Source organism: Haliotis rufescens, unplaced genomic scaffold (assembly GCF_023055435.1).
Source record: "Haliotis rufescens isolate VD_foot unplaced genomic scaffold, xgHalRufe1.0.p SCAF_13, whole genome shotgun sequence".
In the NCBI taxonomy this organism is placed as follows: Eukaryota; Metazoa; Mollusca; class Gastropoda; order Lepetellida; family Haliotidae; genus Haliotis; species Haliotis rufescens.
In genome coordinates, this window is record NW_025963813.1 from 12,879,902 (window position 1) to 12,899,325 (window position 19,424).

Genomic DNA, 19,424 nt, shown 5'->3' on the forward strand with positions numbered 1-19,424 from the left:
ATCCATTTCATCGTATCCCAATTGCGTGGATCGATGCTCATGATGTCAATCACTGGATTATCTGGTCCAGACTTGATTATTTTACAGACCGCCGTCATATAGCTGGAATATTGCTGAGTGTGGCGTTAAACAACAAAGATACTTTTACCTGTTGTACGTGTATGTATTACATCAGGGTTCTTCATAATGGTTATGAAAATATGCAGAAGTCAGTATAAATTTAAAACAACATATAAGAACTGTATATAGTAAAATAGTAAAATTCATATTCAGCAGCCATTCTGAACATACAATCCCTATCGTGACCATACAACCCCCATTGTGACCATTCAATTCCCATTGTAACTATACAATTCCCATTGTAACTATACAATTCCCATTGTGACCAAACAATCCACATTGTGACCATACAACCCCCATTGTGACCATAAAATTCCCAATGTGACCACACAATCCACATTGTGACCATACAGAGGCATATGCATTATTTAAAAAATCAGTTTCCATGGTTACATATCTACTTTATTTACAAGGTACATCACCCTTGACTATTATCCTTCAAACATACTTATCCATTCCTGTGTAACAGCTGAATAACCAGATGTGACATTTGTAATATGAATGAATCATATGGAATAATGGCACTAGTTGTCATGGATACTAACTAATCTCCTGACATTTCATCATCCTTCTGAATGTTTTGCAGAAACAAAAAAATTAAATATTATATAAACTTTCTGCTTGACCTCAACTCCAATATTCATATGAACAAATTATGAGACATTTGAAAAGAGTTGTCATGGTTACATGTCTACTAACCTTAAGATTTGCAATTAATCCCTTGTTTTTCCTCATTAGGTTTAAGTTAATATCCTTTCTCCTTGCCACTGAAACACCAAGTGTGTATGGGAGACAGATTTCGCGTCTCAAGGTGGAGGAGGTACGTTTGATGGTCTCTCCCCTGTCGTGTGTTTGTTATGTTGGTCTCAATTACCAGGTACAACGTGAAACTGGCGAGCCAGGGATCGCACCCTCGTAGGTTTCAGTAAAAACAAAGCTTGGCTCATGTTTAATCAAGTCTGGAGCCAGGCGAGTTAGTTTAACCCCCTTTCTTATCATCAGCCCCTAACATAACAAACAGCGGACAAGATAGAAAACATGGCAGATATCAGTTGAACCATTAATTGCTTACCTAATCCACAGAAGCATGTTTAAGGTAGCAGAAGTGGTGCTAGGTTCATCCTGGGAGGAAGCTTGTTCCAATTACAGCCTGTGTCAGGTTGTGAGAAGCTTGGAGGTGATTATGTATCAAGAACATATTACAAGATAATGTATACGCAATGGAAAAAGTAACTGTCCATGTTTTTACTTTCCTTATAGTGATTTGTTTAGAAGCACCAACTCAAAACTCTCTTTTTCTGAGAAGATTGCACTGGTTTTTAATTAGGCTGAAGAAAGATTATGAATGAAACATCAAAGGGGCATCAAAACAGCTTAATGTTTTTTAATAAAACTTCTGCCTAGATATTTTGGGTTCCTGTCCAGAGTTTGAAATAAATAAGAATTGTCAGGCTGCCATCGGGACACACAGACTTTAGAAGCTGCAGGCCCTGACTAAACTCTTCTGACCCTCATATAGAAAAACAGCAACTTATTCTGACAGATAAATCGACATGTAAATTTACTGCAGGCCCAAATGTGAGTGAGTGAGTTGGGTTTAACGCTTTTAACAGTATTCCAGTTATATCGCAGCGTGTCAGCTTAATGTGGGAGGAAAGCCCGAAGTGATGCAGGTCTCAGACGTTTACCACTTCGGTGAAACCCACCATGGTGCTGACAAACCTAGAAACATAATCAGGGCGAACCGGGATTCGAACCCACAATCATAGGTTTCTGGCGTGCCCAAGGGACGCAACTCTGCACAGCGAAACGCGGCGCCTCAGACGACTTGGCCATTGCCCCCTCAGGCCCTAAGGACTCATACACATTTTGGAAACTACAGGCCCGACATGAGATCTACCTGCCGCGGGCCTACGGGCAGGCGCTTATTTTGAACACTGTTTCTTGTCTGCATTCACCAAATATGTTACTCCACTTTTGATAATCAGTTATGTCATTGTGTTTAATTATACACTTTACATATGAAAGCAAGTTTTGATAAAAACATCCCTACCAAAAGTGGAGAGGAATAGCAGATTATTTCAGACTTTTCATGTTATTTCTTCCTAAAAAAAGGTGACATACCTGTATTTTGAATGGTGCTGTCCTGTTATCCACGTCCCATGCTTTCAACACACGTGTACAGACTTCCTGTTCTTAGTAAGGATCTGGTACACTCACCTTATCAGTCACAACTGATGCATTTCCCAGTGTATATTTCCCAGTGTATATTTCACATAATTTAGCATGCAGTTTTACAGTGTACATTTCACAACGTTTGGCGTACATTTCACATGTCACAATGTATATATCACATCGTTTGGCGTACATTTCACCGTGTAGATTTCACATTATTTGGCATGCATGTGACTTCAGCGGTCCATTCACACGTTTTGCTGTACACATCATTCACACTTCAATATGGACAAGTTATCCAGATACTAGCTTGCTTGCTCATCACAAACATGATGCTGACAGACTCACACTTTGAGTCACATATCAGACAGTTTGGCGTACATTTCACAGTAGGTGTAATCCATGTGTGCAGATTTCGGATGATTCAGACCAGACCTGGAGGTGTTTTGTATGTAAACATAGGTATATATTCTCCGAGGATATCTTGCATTGATAACCATGGCATTATGATATTAACTTTGTATAAATGGGACTATCAACTTTCAGTATATAAGGGTAACCTTTTTAGAATATTAAGAGCCTTTAAAAATTGGCCATCTTTTGGTACATTTACCGATGAGGCCATTAATTGTTCTAAAAAACATTCTTAAAATAATATAATATAAATTCAAAATCAATTTCTGAATGTAAGAGAAGGTCCAAGGTTTCTGAAATGTATCCTCCAGTGACCCTTAAAATGCTTTATTGCTTCCAATATGGATGGAATAGCCATCTGATAAATTCCATATTTCAGCAACCAGGGAATTTTCCATACTTACAGCTTACAGTAATACCCTACCGGTATTTTTCCGTGTGTTTAAACATTGATGTGTACATTGTTCCAAATCAATTTCCCAATAAGAGAAATTCTGTTCAAATGAAATGTCGATCATACTCCATTGTGCAGAAAATTATAGGTAACTCCATGCCTGAATAGAAAATTTAAAAAAAATACATCTTGTTAACCAATTACTCTCTGGAATGTGCTTGTATTGTCCTGTGAAGGAGAACAGAGAGATTAATTTGGGATGGTTTTTAAAAAATGATTGCAGTACTCCAGCAAATTTATTCACTGGTATTCCTGTGAGGTGAGGATACCAACATACACTTTAGTCACTGGCATCAGCCTGTTAGGGGGATTAGGGGGGAGCATAGTCCTGATGGAGTGAGTGAGTATGGTTTTACGCCGCAATATCACAGCAGGGGACACCAGAAATGGGCTTCACACATTGTACCCATGTCGGGGATCAAACCACGATCTTCAGCATGACGAGCGAATGCTTTAACCACTAGGCTACCTGACGGTAACATAGTCCTGATGGGACAGACGTGGCGTGTAACACTTTAATATTGCAAATACTTGATTCCATTTTGATCATTACCACAGGAACAGTTGAGAAGTTACATTTACCAATTTTCTGAAAGTTCATTATCAACATGGCCAGTTTTGCAGACAAATGATTCATTGTTTAACATGTTGAATGCACATGTGTTACTGCAATGAATATAAATCACTGCTTAAAAGCCAAGGGACGTTGGACATACAAAGCACATAATGATCTTCCTGCATTTCATTATTTCTGTATTTGTCTAGGCAAAAGAAGAACCAAATTAGGAATAATAGAAATTATTGATATATTTTAACATACCACTTACAAACATGACAGAGATTGGTCAAAAGACAGCTGTGGTAAAAATAAATTTTTCATATTTTGTAACAAGGTAAATATAATCGTAATATCTTTACCAGCAGTGATGACCACAGACTAACACTTAGTCCATGAAACCATTTCTTTAAAATAATAGTTATTTATCTTTTTCAAAACAACCTTTCCTCCTCTGCTGTTATGTGGAATCAAGGAAACTAGTCGAGTTTGATCTAGACTTGCCAAGGTTTGTAGTAATATTTATTAAACAGTCATGGCGCAGGATGACAACAACCATAATGGGTCATAATGGCGGACCTCTTGACACGAGACCCGTGAAGATCCGGGGTAAAATAGGTCTTCAGCAACCCATGCTTGTCGTTAGAGGCGACTATCGGGATCAGGTGGTCAGGCTTGCTGACTTGGTTGATTCATGTCATCGATCCCAATTGCGTGGATCGATGCTCGTGAATTTAATCACTGGATTGTCTGGTGCAGACTCGATTATTTACAGACTGCCATCATATAGCTGGAATATTGCTGAGTGCTGCATTAAACAACAAACCAACTAACCAACATGATGGCTGCTTGTAAACAATCAGTCATTACAGCCACCCAATAAGTCAGCTCCAACTAGCTCTGGTTGAAGGGGACCTATTCCAACACTGAATCCCTGCTTGAACAAACCACCTACCAACAAACCTCTTGGCATGGTACATATTCCTTGCAGAAGAGGACCTCAGTACAGCATGCTTATCATAAGTTGGGGGGCACAGGTGGCCCAGTCGTCTTAAGCGCCGTGATTCGCTGTGCAGAGTTGCGTCCCTTGGACACGCCCGAAACCTATGATCGTGGGTTCGAATCCCGGTTCGCCCCGATTATGTTTCTAGGTTTGTCAGCACTATACCCGTGCTCGTGGGTTTCAACGAAGTGGTAAACGTCTGAAACCTGGGTCACTTTGGGCTTTCCTCCCACATAAAGCTGACACGCCATTATATAACTGGAATACTGTTAAAAGCGGCGTTAAACCCAACTCACTTACTCATTCACTATCATAAATTGAGAATCGGATGGATTAAGACTGACCTGGCTTATTGTTTGACATCAAACCCTGTCTGGATCGTTGCTCATACTATCAACCACTCTTTGCCTGTCCCAGGCTTGATTATTTATAGCCTCAATATTGATGCCTGCTGCTTGAAAGAATATTTGCTCCCTTTTATTATCAGCAAATTTGCAGATTTGTCAACCGGGCTGATACTGACAGAGATTGACAGGTATGAAATGGATCTTGTGATTTCTGTTATGGGAGAATGATATGGGGTTGTGTCGTGATGAAAAATCTATATTCTCCTACGATGCTTTGTATTGTCAATATGGAAGATTCCTTGTCAAGATCACGTGACTACGCTCTGGACTACAAGCTCTTGTTAACCATTGCGACAAATGTGTTTCTTATTGAAGGAGTTAGTAGGAAAATAGCATCGTGTTTCTTGTTCAAACATTATTGAATTATTTATTAAATAAAGTTGGAAAGTGAAATCTGAAGAATAACCCACACATTGGTGTTTTTTTTCAAGGTTGAAGTTTTTAAAAGAAAATTCCACAAATTTAATACAGAACATGTACTTAACACACACTCTGTAAATCTGCAATATGCGACCAAGCGACAAGATGTGAAACAAATGTGAATTTGTCTGCAGCATGCTAATCACACCTGTAATCTGCAGCACAAACACCTGTAATCTTAGCGGCAAGAATGATGTTGATACAAGGTCGGCATGACCTAACAGCCCTGATTATCTATGCTGCAGTGCAGAAGCCTTCACTATGTTCACGGTGATGTTGCAATTTTTTGCAAACAGTTGCGTTGAGATGCCCTGCAACATTCCATGATGCATGTGCACAAGTTGTCATGTCAAAATCTGCATGTGCATCAGACTACATGTGCATGCACTGTCGCATTTAGCTGCCAGTTACAGTTGGAAATAAGACTTTAATTTGTCAATTATGTTTGATAAATGTGATATTGAGGGCAAAGTCTGGTGCGAATAAATTGCAGAATGGTATGCATTACGCTGAAAGGCATTTTACAACTGAAATTGATGCAGTTTGACCAACATTTAGTTCGCTAATGATCTGTCAGAATCTGCAGCAGGTATCTGAAAATGTTGAGCAGATATGTGATACTGGGCATAAGGATATAATTAAGTGAACAAGATTCCCATTTATTCAATAATATTGTGGATATATTTATAAGATAATGATATCATTACCAAGTAATCGGTTTTCAGCAGATAAAACTCTGAAACTATGAGAACATATTTAACTTTTTAGGAACATTCAGAGGAATGAGATATAAGACAATAAATGGAAGAAAGGATTGATTATGGAGATTTTTTTCAAGGACATGTGTACAATCACATTCTATTTTACCACAGGAGATAAATATTCTTACACTCTGCAGGGGCAGATTTGTCTAGACTGTGTCTTGACTCCCACAGATGGGGAAGATCACTGTAGACTGTGTCTTGACTCCCACAGATGGGAAAGATCACTGTAGACTGTGTGTCTTGACTCCCACAGATGGGGAAGATCACTGTAGACTGTGTCTTGACTCCCACAGATGGGGAAGATCCCTGTAGACTGTGTGTCTTGACTCCCACAGATGGGGAAGATCACTGTAGACTGTGTCTTGACTCCCACAGATGGGGAAGATCACTGTAGACTGTGTGTCTTGACTCCCACAGATGGGGAAGATCACTGTAGACTGTGTCTTGACTCCCACAGATGGGGAAGATCCCTGTAGACTGTGTGTCTTGACTCCCTCAGATGGAGAAGATCACTGTAGACTGTGTCTAGACTCCCACAGATGGGGAAGATCCCTGTAGACTGTGTGTTTTGACTCCCTCAGATGGAGAGGATCACTGTAGACTGTGTCTAGACTCCCACAGATGGGGAAGATCCCTGTAGACTGTGTGTCTTGACTCCCACAGATGGAGAAGATCACTGTAGACTGTGTCTAGACTCCCTCAGATGGGGAAGATCCCTGTAGACTGTGTCTAGACTCCCACAGATGGAGAAGATCACTGTAGACTGTGTCTAGACTCCCACAGATGGGGAAGATCCCTGTAGACTGTGTGTTTTGACTCCCTCAGATGGAGAAGATCACTGTAGACTGTGTCTAGACTCCCACAGATGGGGAAGATCACTGTAGACTGTGTCTAGACTCCCACAGATGGAGAAGATCACAGTAGACTGTGTCTAGACTCCCACAGATGGGGAAGATCCCTGTAGACTGTGTGTTTTGACTCCCTCAGATGGAGAAGATCCCTGTAGACTGTGTGTCTTGACTCCCACAGATGGGGAAGATCCCTGTAGACTGTGTCTTGACTCCCACAGATGGGGAAGATCACTGTAGACTGTGTGTCTTGACTCCCACAGATGGGGAAGATCACTGTAGACTGTGTCTTGACTCCTACAGATGGGGAAGATCACTGTCGACTGTGTGTCTTGACTCCCTCAGATGGGGAAGATCCCTGTAGACTGTGTGTCTTGACTCCCACAGATGGGGAAGATCCCTGTAGACTGTGTGTTTTGACTCCCACAGATGGGGAAGATCACTGTAGACTGTGTGTCTAGACTCCCACAGATGGGGAAGATCCCTGTAGACTGTGTGTCTTGACTCCCACAGATGGGGAAGATCACTGTAGACTGTGTCTTGACTCCCACAGATGGGGAAGATCACTGTAGACTGTGTCTAGACTCTCCCTCAGATGGAGAAGATCACTGTAGACTGTGTCTAGACTCCCACAGATGGGGAAGATCACTGTAGACTGTGTGTCTTGACTCCCACAGATGGGGAAGATCACTGTAGACTGTGTGTCTTGACTCCCACAGATGGGGAAGATCACTGTAGACTGTGTCTTGACTCCCACAGATGGGGAAGATCACTGTAGACTGTGTGTCTTGACTCCCACAGATGGGGAAGATCACTGTAGACTGTGTCTTGACTCCCACAGATGGGGAAGATCACTGTAGACTGTGTGTCTTGACTCCCTCAGATGGAGAAGATCACTGTAGACTGTGTCTTGACTCCCACAGATGGGGAAGATCCCTGTAGACTGTGTCTAGACTCCCACAGATGGGGAACATCCCTGTAGACTGTGTCTAGACTCCCACAGATGGGGAAGATCACTGTAGACTGTGTGTCTCGACTGCCAAAAGAAGGGGAAGATCACTGTCGACTTTAAACAGATGGGGAAGACCCTTGTAAACTGTGAGTGTCGACTCCCACAGTAGGAGAAGATCTCTTGTACTCTGCAAGATTATATTATTTTACCAGAATTGGTGAGGATACATTTCCCATGCCTGGGTGAGTCTCCTAATGTTCAAGACTCCATTCCACTCAGCAGGGGAAGATCTTCCCTATTCTGTGAAAGGTAGTCGGTAATTGAGACAGTAGCACCCTGGCTACAGCAGCCCGTGGACAGGTCCGGAATGCCAGGAATGTGTGAACACATCTTATTGTTCTTGCTCACTCTTGATGCCAGTTTCATGTTGTTTATTTCACAATCATGTTGATTTCGTAGGGTTTGTTATTCTGCTGAGATTATCGAGTAATGTTTCTTGGTATTATTGCGTATCTAAACTTGCACTATGTAGCTATTTCTGGACAGAACAGAAATACAAAATCATTGTTGTCAACAACCTTGCATACCGTATTCGACGTAAAAAGCGCCCCATTCTAATAAGCGCCCACCTTGACATTTGCTAAGATATTGGCTAGTGAACAATCCCAATTAGCACCCCTTCCGATTGATCAATGTACAAAAGACTTATTTATTCGCGTATAATACGCACTCATGTGTTATATGCACTCGTAATTATGGGCAATTGAATCATGGAAAAATATATCTGTCGTACATAAATATTTCAGCATAAATAACGATATTTATTTTTCAACTTTGTTTTTTTCCACCAAAATAATATTCTAATAAGAGCCCCCTATTTCTAATTTTGAGAGCGCCTTGGGTGCTTATTACGTCAAATGGGGAATATTGTGCATAGTTGTGAGTGCAGTGGACCAACTGCTACACACAGATGTATGTTTCAGCAAACTTGCGTCAGTGAAGATAACCTACTGCTAGCATACACTTTTACGATAGCACTGCATCCAAGGAAGGAGGAAGGCGAAGATGTGAGTGAGACAGATATTGTCTACCATCCCTATCATTTCATCAGTCTGAGCCAAAAATGTTTGAGTATGCGAGACAGAACTTGTCTCTTGGAATCACTTCCAGTAGATTAATGTGTTAACACATGGGTTCTTAGCTGAGTTTACCAGACCAAAATCAAATATGACTTGCCCTGTTACAGACATTATTGCATGGAGATATATGGTATATATGGTATTCTAGTTATATCATGGCATTTCAACAGAAACAGCCCTAAGTGTTGAACGTGAACTTTGGTGAAACACACAAGCAGGTGTAAGTGCTGACAAACTGAGGATCATAATTAGGGTGGATTCAATTCTACAGCCATGTGATCCTGGAATAACCAAGGGAAACAACTGTGCACTTTGATTTTGACTTTTGGGTCCTGTTATGGCTAAAGGAGGCAATTCCCCACAGCAATTTGATCTTCAGAACATGGTACCCCCTGTGGACTTTATGATATATGTTGCAGATTGATAGACAACATTTACCATTCAAATCTTGTAGCTGTTGATGTCAAAGTCCTCATCACTGTTCACTCTCAGTGGTATAGCAGTGGTATAGGTAGCAGTCTGACAGTGTGAGGAGTTGCTGACAGCACAGCTCACATTATAGTATTTAAACACTCTGATAGGAGTCAGGGCTCTGAACATGTTAAATATGGCTTATGCTTTTGTTGTTGTTGGCGCTGATGGTGTCTACAGCAACAGTCTGCAACATCTACATGTACTGCTGAAGGTTGTAAGATGTATGCCAACTGATAAACAACATGCTGAAGCCAGGGATGGAATTACATTTTGCAGACTTTCTCCCTTAAGTAATAAAATGTGTTTACATTATTACTGCTGAAACATACAATTTGTTCTTCTTTAACCTCTGTTTCTGATGCTGTGCCAACTGTTGCTCTTTTCTTTTTTCTTCCTAAATATCCTATGGGGTTAGTGGAGACATAATTCAGATGTAGAAGTCTCAACAGTAGGACAAGTATTGCTACCATTAATATCGGAGTTGCACACATTTGTGGACTTATTCAACCCTGAACATAACATTTGATGACTTGAGACCTCCATCACCCCTATTTCTTATTGACTGTCTTTGTTATTCCCTGTGGGGACTTCGGGTTAAGACAGATCCCTAGCAATCTATGCTGGCTGTGAGAGGTAATTTAATGGATTGGGTGATTGGTTTAATGTGTGTGATCATGATTGTGAACTGTATCACAGCTATTACAAGCTTCTCCTTACTTGACTTTCCCCAACCTTTGACTATCCCAGAGCTCCAGATAAGCTGCGTATCTGCGTAAAATACGCATCAGAAATGCAGAAATATGCAGTAAAATAAAATCCAAGCGTATCAAATACGCAACGAACATTACAGATACGCTACAAAAATAAAACTTGTGAGTATCATCAAACGATTGTGAAGTTACCCTGCGTATTCGATTAGCAAATCAGCAACTTATTTTGACATTATACACAGGCATTCCGTCAACCTTGCTAAACTCCACGATGACAGTCACATCATGATCATGATCACTTTCTTGTGGAAGTATCGTGGTATTTTTGAGTCCTATAAAGCTCTCGAACCCACATGATACCAGTTTGCAGGGACTAGATGAATAGTGTTTTTAAATACTTAACTTAAACATGTTAAATACCCACATGTGTAAAATATAGTGGGTAACAGAAATTTGAATACCCAGATAGAATTACTGATACCCAATGATTTTAAAATGCATGGGTAAAATACCCACAACACCAAAAGCTTATCTGGAGCTCTGCTATCCCCAACCCTGACTATCCCGATCCTAAAATATCCCCCAAGACTATCACCTATCCTTGACTGTATCCATCCTTGACTTTCCCCTAGTTTGACCATCTCCACCTTTGACTATCCCAGTCCTCAACTATCCACATCTTTGAATATCCACATCCCTGACTATCTCCATATTTGACTATCCCAGTCCTCAACTATCCACATCTTTGACTATCCACATCCCTGACTATCTCCATATTTGACTATCCCAGTCCTCAACTATCCACATCTTTGACTATCCACATCCCTGACTATCTCCATCTTTGACTATCCCAGTCCTCAACTATCTCCATCTTTGACTATCCCAGTCCTCAACTATCCACATCTTTGACTATCCACATCCCTGACTATCTCCATATTTGACCGTCCCAGTCCTCAACTATCCACATCTTTGAATATCCACATCCCTGACTATCTCCACCTTTGACTATCCCATTCCTCAACTATCCACATCATTGAATATCCACATCCCTGACTATCTCCACCTTTGACTATCCCATTCCTCAACTATCCACATCTTTGAATATCCACATCCCTGACTATCTCCACCTTTGACTATCCTATTCCTCAACTATCCGCATCTTTGAATATCCACATCCCTGACTATCTCCATCTTTGACTATCCCAGTCCTCAACTATCCACATCTTTGAATATCTACATCCCTGACTATCTCCATCTTTGACTATCCCAGTCCTCAACTATCCACATCTTTGAATATCCACATCCCTGACTATCTCCATCTTTGACTATCCCAGTCCTCAACTATCCACATCTTTGACTATCCACATCCCTGACTATCTCCATCTTTGACTATCCCAGTCCTCAACTATCCACATCTTTGACTATCCACATCCCTGACTATCTCCATCTTTGACTATCCCAGTCCTCAACTATCCACATCCCTGACTATCCCAGTCCACAACTATCCACATCCATGACTCGCCCCATCCTTGGCTGTGTATATGAAAACAGTTATCAGATGAGCACATACAAATGACATAAAAACTGGAATCTTATTGCACTTATCTTTGAAGACATTTATTGATCAAAGAAACAAAAAATCCACCATTTCAGAGCTTAAATAACAAAATTCGCTTCTGCGTGTTAAGTATGCCATTACTGTATCTGTAAAGCCACATCCATGTTAAGAACACATCGCAACACCATAGCATGGCCATTTTAATTCTTCCTGACCTTTGACCTGTAATTAGCTTGGAATCTCAATCACCACCACTTTAATAATGCTATTCCCTACATAAATACTTGCCCCTTCAAACCCATTACCTATCACATGAGTATTTTACACTGTGTGCTTGTCTGGTCTTCCTCGCTCTCACCGCTCCTCCACATGATGACCTTGACCTTAGGTCAGTGCTTGCTGGGAAATTAAGATGGTCTGTAAGTGACCACCGAGGTATTCCTGATTTATTGATGTCCGGAGCAGGACAAATAGGTTTATATTTGGACATTGTGATTGCTGTTGGACAGTATCCAAATTTGTATCCTGGGGATATTGGAAAAAGATTTGTTTCAAGTGCCGATTCTTGACATCGCAGGCGGGTTTGATTGCTATTTCTTGGTCAAAACAATTTAACTGAGTGCATGCTCTAGAGGGGGGGTCACCTGTACAGACTGAAACACTGTCAGGGGCAGGATGTGGGCCCTAACCCTCCCGGTGGGGTGAATGGGGGGGGGGGGGAGAAGCATGGTGTGGGTGGGATGTGCTGTGGGTGGGGTGAGTTGGAATGGGGGTGGTGTTAGTAGATATGCTTCTGATTTTAAGATACAACTTGATATATTTTCATGGGGAATATGGTGGGGGTGGATTAGGATGGGTATGTGCGAGGGATATTGTTTTGGGGGGAGGTCTGCTTCAGTCTCAACACAACTTCATAAACATTCAGTGCCATGATATACAGAATTCATGTGTGATGTGAGAGAGTGTCCAATGCCATGGTCAGCAATATTCCATCTACATGTTGGCGTCCTGTGAAGATTCCGGGGTAGAATAGGTCTTCAGCAACCCATGCTTGCCGTAAAAGGCGACTGCTTGTCGTAAGAGGCGACCGACGGTATCGGGTGGTCAGGCTCGCTGACTTGGTTGATGCATGTCATCGATCCCAATTCCTTTGATCGATGCTAATGATATTAATCACTGGATTGTCTGGTCCAGACCCGATTATTTACAGACCACCGTCATATTGCTGGAATATTGCTGAGTGCGGCATTAAACAACAAGCCAACAACAACCAACCAACATGATGGCAGTTGTAAACAATCAGACATTGCAGCCACTCAGTTAGTCAGCTCTAACTAGCACTGGTTGAAGGGGAACTATTCCAACACTGAATCCCTGCTTGAACCAATAGATGTAAACTGTAAGATTCTGCAGAAGAATTGGATTTTTCAGTTAGATGTACTAGTCCAGTATATGTTTATTGTTGGCTGATCCAATAATTCAAATCAATATTCCATATTTCTGTTTAACCAAAGAGAGTGTGTGTGAGAGCATATATTTAATCATAAATTCATATATTCACAATCATGAATTTCTACACATATTCAACAAAATCTCAACATGTAATCCGATCTGTGCAATCTTCCGATGCATTTTCAAAGTTGACAGAACTATTTTTATTCTACTTTTATACACCTTCCGATACTGGTGGAACATGGCCAATTCTGTAATCAGCAAATGAAAGGGCATATTGATCAGTCAGACAGGAGACGTCATGAACATGTTATACCAACGCACAGGCGATAACCCAACAGAGAGAGGGCCATGTTTCGCTCTCGTTCTATCACTTTAAGCCCAGAAAAAATGATAAAATGTCTACCAACTTGGCCGACCCGATCAGAGCTGTTATGGCATTGTGGGGTGTTTGGTTAACAAGTGTGTATATGGTGTTTATCATTTAACTAAAGCATTTATCCATGACATAAGCTTATGACATAAAAACATGTATGTCATACCCCAATGACATAAGTATGCAAATTATATATGCAAATTAGCTAACCGGAAGAGAGAGCGGTTTGATTTGAAACTATATATTATAAGTGAAGTTACACCAGAGATATAATCAGATTACACAGAATCGTTGTTGTTACCGTTATTAAAGTTTCAATTATTCTGCCAAAGTCTGTTCAAGTATTTTGTTTAAAATAATCCGAGGAACTTTTTTTCTCAGCGAATTGTTTATTTTGGTTTACATGGCTATGGAAAACATGTATCACTACGCACGAGTGAGAATAGGCACGTAAGATTTCGACAAGTTGCTGATGTTACTGTTTAATGCAATTATTCCTTAATTTGGAAGCAAAAATGTGAAAATGATAAATAGAATTCATCACTCGTGTTTTTTAATATGGGAAATATCAACCTCGTCCCGTTAATCGGTATTTGCCTTGCCAAAGGTTCGGCAAATACCGATTAACTAAGACTCGGTTGATATTTCCTATATTAAAAAACACTCGTGATGAATCCTCTATATATTTCATGTCATGTAATAAGAGTGTTTCAGCAAGGATTGTAGAACCGTGGTAAGATATTTCTGGGGTTAAATTCCATTGGATTTTATTTATTAGCCTTTAAAGATGGGTTCAGTCATATTCAATAAGAAACATGATTTGAAAATTGTGCATAATGAATGTAAGTCTAGGAATGGCAATTGTCAATTTGTGAAACTACTATGAGAGATAAACTGCATCTGATCATGGTCATGTTTGATCTGATTGTCTGGTCCAGACACCATTATTTATAGACTGCCATCATCATGATCATATACATATGTAGCTGGAATATGGATGAGTGAGGTTTTAAACAACAAACAAATAATGTTATCTAGTTTGCCTGCAAACAACATCACCACCACCTTCTCACGTTTATATCTTTCACTCACCACTCCCCTATAAAAAAGAACCTTTCCCCAAAAAAATTCATATTTTTTTCATTATATTTATAGATATTTTCATCTGTAGCTGTAATTGATATAAATTGCGGCTGACCTTGACCTTTGCTGATATGTTCCAAGTAACATTACCTGCATGTGAGAGTCAATATTCATCATCCAATGGAGGTAAAAGCTCCGATAAATGCCTTATCCCACCGTGATAGGAAGGAATATATGTATATATCTACTTCAGTATTTGACAACTGCCATACATGATATTTACTGAAGTCTGCCAATTCTGGCACCGCCTGCAAGTCTAGCAGACAAAACCAGGAGACTGTTGTGGTCACATTATAACCCCCTTATCTTCCAAAGGCAGCGAGATGCTCCGGGTGTGTTTACATAGGCCAGTACTCCCAGTCCCAGATAATCAAAGGTCAAAGATCGTGCACATGCATCTCCGAGCATGTTCTACCATCTACTTAGTAGATAGGCAGCAGATGCTTAGATCCTTTAGTTACTGATGGGATCGCTGCTAGATGATGGAAGATAGTAATACACTTCACTGACGGGGAAAAAAATTGTAAGATTTAACTAATTGGAATACAATGTTACAAGCTTGTTAATTTCTTAAACACAATGCAATGATGCATATATTTAATAAAACAATTTCCCCAATACCATAACAATCCCCATTTCAGCTCTAGCAGCCTATACACATCCCCTTTTCAGCTCTAGCAGCCTATACTCCCCCCTTCTCAGCTCCAGCAGCCTATACTCATCCCCTTCTCAGCTCTAGCAGCCTATACTCATCCCTTTTCAGCTGTAGCAGCCAATACTCATCCCTTCTCAGCTCCAGCAGCCTATACTCTCCTTTTCAGCTCCAGCAGCCTATACTCATCCCCTTTTCAGCTCCAGCAGCCTATACTCCCCCCTTTTCAGCTCTAGCAGCCTATACTCATCCCTTTTCAGCTCTAGCAGCCTATACTCATCCCCTTTTCAGCTCTAGCAGCCTATACTCCCCCCTTTTCAGCTCTAGCAGCCTATACTCATCCCTTTTCAGCTCTAGCAGCCTATACTCATCCCCTTCTCAGCTCTAGCAGCCTATACTCCCCCCTTTTCAGCTCTAGCAGCCTATACTCCCCTTTTCAGCTCTAGCAGCCTATACTCCCCTTTTCAGCTCTAGCAGCCTATACTCATCCCTTCTCAGCTCCAGCAGCCTATACTCCCCTTTTCAGCTCTAGCAGCCTATACTCATCCCTTCTCAGCTCCAGCAGCCTATACGCCCCTTTTCAGCTGTAGCAGCCTATACTCATCCCTTTTCAGCTCTAGCAGCCTGTACTCATCCCTTCTCAGCTCTAGCAGCTTATACTCATCCCTTCTCAGCTCTAGCAGCCTATACACATCCCCTTCTCAGCTCCAGCAGCCTATACTCCCCTTTTCAGCTCTAGCAGCCTATACTCATCCCTTCTCAGCTCCAGCAGCCTATACTCATCCCCTTTTCAGCTGTAGCAGCCTGTACTCATCCCTTTTCAGCTCTAGCAGCCTATACTCATCCCCTTTTCAGCTCTAGCAGCCTGTACTCATCCCCTTTTCAGCTCTAGCAGCCTATACTCATCCCCTTTTCAGCTCTAGCAGCCTATACTCATCCCCTTTTCAGCTGTAGCAGCCTATACTCATCCCCTTTTCAGCTCTAGCAGCCTGTACTCATCCCCTTTTCAGCTCTAGCAGCCTGTACTCATCCCCTTTTCAGCTCTAGCAGCCTATACTCATCCCCTTTTCAGCTGTAGCAGCCTATACTCATCCCCTTTTCAGCTCTAGCAGCCTATACTCATCCCCTTTTCAGCTGTAGCAGCCTGTACTCATCCCTTTTCAGCTGTAGCAGCCTGTACTCATCCCCTTTTCAGCTCTAGCAGCCTATACTCATCCCCTTTTCAGCTCTAGCAGCCTGTACTCATCCCTTTTCAGCTCTAGCAGCCTGTACTCATCCCTTTTCAGCTCTAGCAGCCTGTACTCATCCCTTTTCAGCTCTAGCAGCCTGTACTCATCCCTTTTCAGCTCTAGCAGCCTGTACTCATCCCTTTTCAGCTCTAGCAGCCTGTACTCATCCCTTTTCAGCTCTAGCAGCCTGTACTCATCCCTTTTCAGCTCTAGCAGCCTGTACTCATCCCTTTTCAGCTCTAGCAGCCTGTACTCATCCCTTTTCAGCTCTAGCAGCCTATACTCCCCTTTTCAGCTCTAGCAGCCTATACTCATCCCCTTTTCAGCTGTAGCAGCCAATACTCCCCCCTTTTCAGCTCTAGCAGCCTATACTCATCCCCTTTTCAGCTCTAGCAGCCTATAATCATCCCCTTCTCATCTCTGACAGTCTCATAATACTCATCCCCTTTTCAGTTCCTGAAACTCGTAAAGAACATTTACCGAGGTAAACTGGGCCCACTTGCACAAAGCGATCCTCAGTGCCATAACTGTCGTAAGTCCATGTTAAGGTATGGGAGTTATGATCCTTGTCGTGATTGTAGCACTAACATCGCTTTGAGCCCACTTTGTACACGTGGACCCAGGTCTACTGCCCTGAGGAAAAGACTGGAGTAGGCTGACCCCAGTTTGAGGTCACGCATGTCGAGCCAGCAGGTAGAATACTTCCAGGATGAGTACAAAAACATGCAGCCACTCCAATGATTGATCGATGTGGGCCCAAATGTACATGCTTGCCACTTAGCTAAAAATAACCCATATCCTTCATTTTCTGCATCTTTCTGACAACAATAATGTCACTTTTTACATGTTCAGGAAAATGGGTATCTAGTTTTCCTGCATTGAACTTGCAATTTGCTTTTGCCTGATTACGATGACCTGACAGGGTGGCGAGAGACAGTTCATATGTTGAGGGGTACTGGTGTGTTTGCTTTCATTAACAGAACACATAAAAACATCAGCTTGTGAATATTTATCTTTAGTCATGCATGTCTATCTCATCTTAAAGGGGCGTAACCTATAATTAGCTGACAGAAATGCCTAATAAACAAATCTTGCAAGTGATTCCCATGCATTTGATTGGCTAACTGAGCAATTTTATTTGCTTTTGTTTCCATAAACCGAAAACAAATTAGGCACTGCCCACTAAAGGACAACTATTTCCTGATTGGCTCATAATGACTAGGCTTGTGTTGCAATATTGAATGATGTCTATAATTTCGTTTTGTCGTCTACAGTTTCTTGTCTGTTAATGGTTACACAAGAAGTCTGAGAATAGGTGAAGCTATAATTTTTGACATATTTTAATAAGAATTTACATCACAGGTTTGTACTCCATTCACGCAAAAAAATATTGATGTCATTATATTGAATGATGTCTGTATAAAGATATGTGGTACTGTAGAGGATGGCCTTATTAGTTGTGGTGACACGTGGTCCTGTGCAAACACACAGGTCACATATCAGGCGAAGTTAAGCAACGTTGCTCACGGAGCGTAGGTGGGTGGGTGTCTGATTCACCAGCTTGACTCCTGTGAGTTTGCTTTGGCAAGAAACTTTGTTGAAATATGCCTCCAGTCAGCAGTGAATGGTTACCCAGTAGGATTAAATGCAAGTAAGACATGTATGACTTCAATAATCTGCTGGGACTGCCTGTTGACCTGAGCTTTGTCTCCCTTGAAACAGTTAAGACCATTAGGTCCAGTCGGAATGCTTTCAGAGTGTTGGAATCTGTGGCGAAACCTTCACAGAGTCTGAGACTGTTTCTTTTTAATGTGAAATATCACACATATGTTGATACACGAGAACAGTCCTTGGATTTGGCATCTGAAAGATCTCTTCATGTAATCAGAAATTATTTGGGTGAAGGAGCTGGTGATGGAGACTTACCTGTCTTCAGCAGCAGAAGCTCCCGGCCTGCAGTTGATTCCTGATCATCGTGACGATGCTGCACACATATCTCTGGCATGTCCTGTTGTGGAAACACCCATCTTGATGAGTGCAGGTGAGCTACATCCAACCACTGCAGACCTGCAATTGTACAAACACCGTTGAACAAAGGTTAACAGACATACAGACACCTAAACAGACACACTAGTAAAGTCACAGGTAAACAGACACACAGGTAAAGCGTCATATTGACAGATTCACAAACACAAGAAAGACTAATGCATGAACTCAGTGGCCCAGTGGTTACTGCTGTATCTCTTAGCTACCGGGAACTGTTTCTCTTGGGTTTGAATCCCAGATTTGCCTGATTATGATCCTTCATTTGTGTGCACTACACCAGTGATGATTTACAGCCTGTGTCACAGCTGCAGTACTGAAGACCGACAAAGCATCCTGGTCAAATACACATCACACACTCACATTCATTAGACCACCTCCGTGGTCTAGTCATGCTAGTGGTAGAGCGTCCGCCCGGAGAGCGGAAGGTCCGGGGTTTGATCCCCGGCCTTGTCATACCAAAGGACGTTAAAAGATGGCACTTGTTGTTACCCTGTCTGGCGCGCGGCATTAAAGGGGCTAAAACAAGGACTGG

At 41.6% G+C, this 19,424-nt stretch overlaps 2 protein-coding genes across 7 annotated transcripts in view; one reads left to right on the top strand and one right to left on the bottom strand.

Annotated features, from left to right (window-relative positions):
• LOC124139127 (ATP-dependent translocase ABCB1-like) overlaps window positions 1-19,424 on the top strand; it is a 176,530-nt gene that overhangs the window by 102,929 nt on the left and 54,177 nt on the right. The window lies entirely within an intron of this gene.
• LOC124139128 overlaps window positions 1-19,424 on the bottom strand; it is a 79,671-nt gene that overhangs the window by 35,093 nt on the left and 25,154 nt on the right. For both annotated transcript variants that reach the window (XM_046506156.2, XM_046506157.2), the window contains exon 2: window positions 18,773-18,913. In XM_046506156.2, coding sequence (XP_046362112.1) covers window positions 18,773-18,851 — 79 coding nt within the window. In that variant the 5' untranslated portion in view covers window positions 18,852-18,913. The remainder of the gene's footprint in view (window positions 1-18,772; window positions 18,914-19,424) is intronic.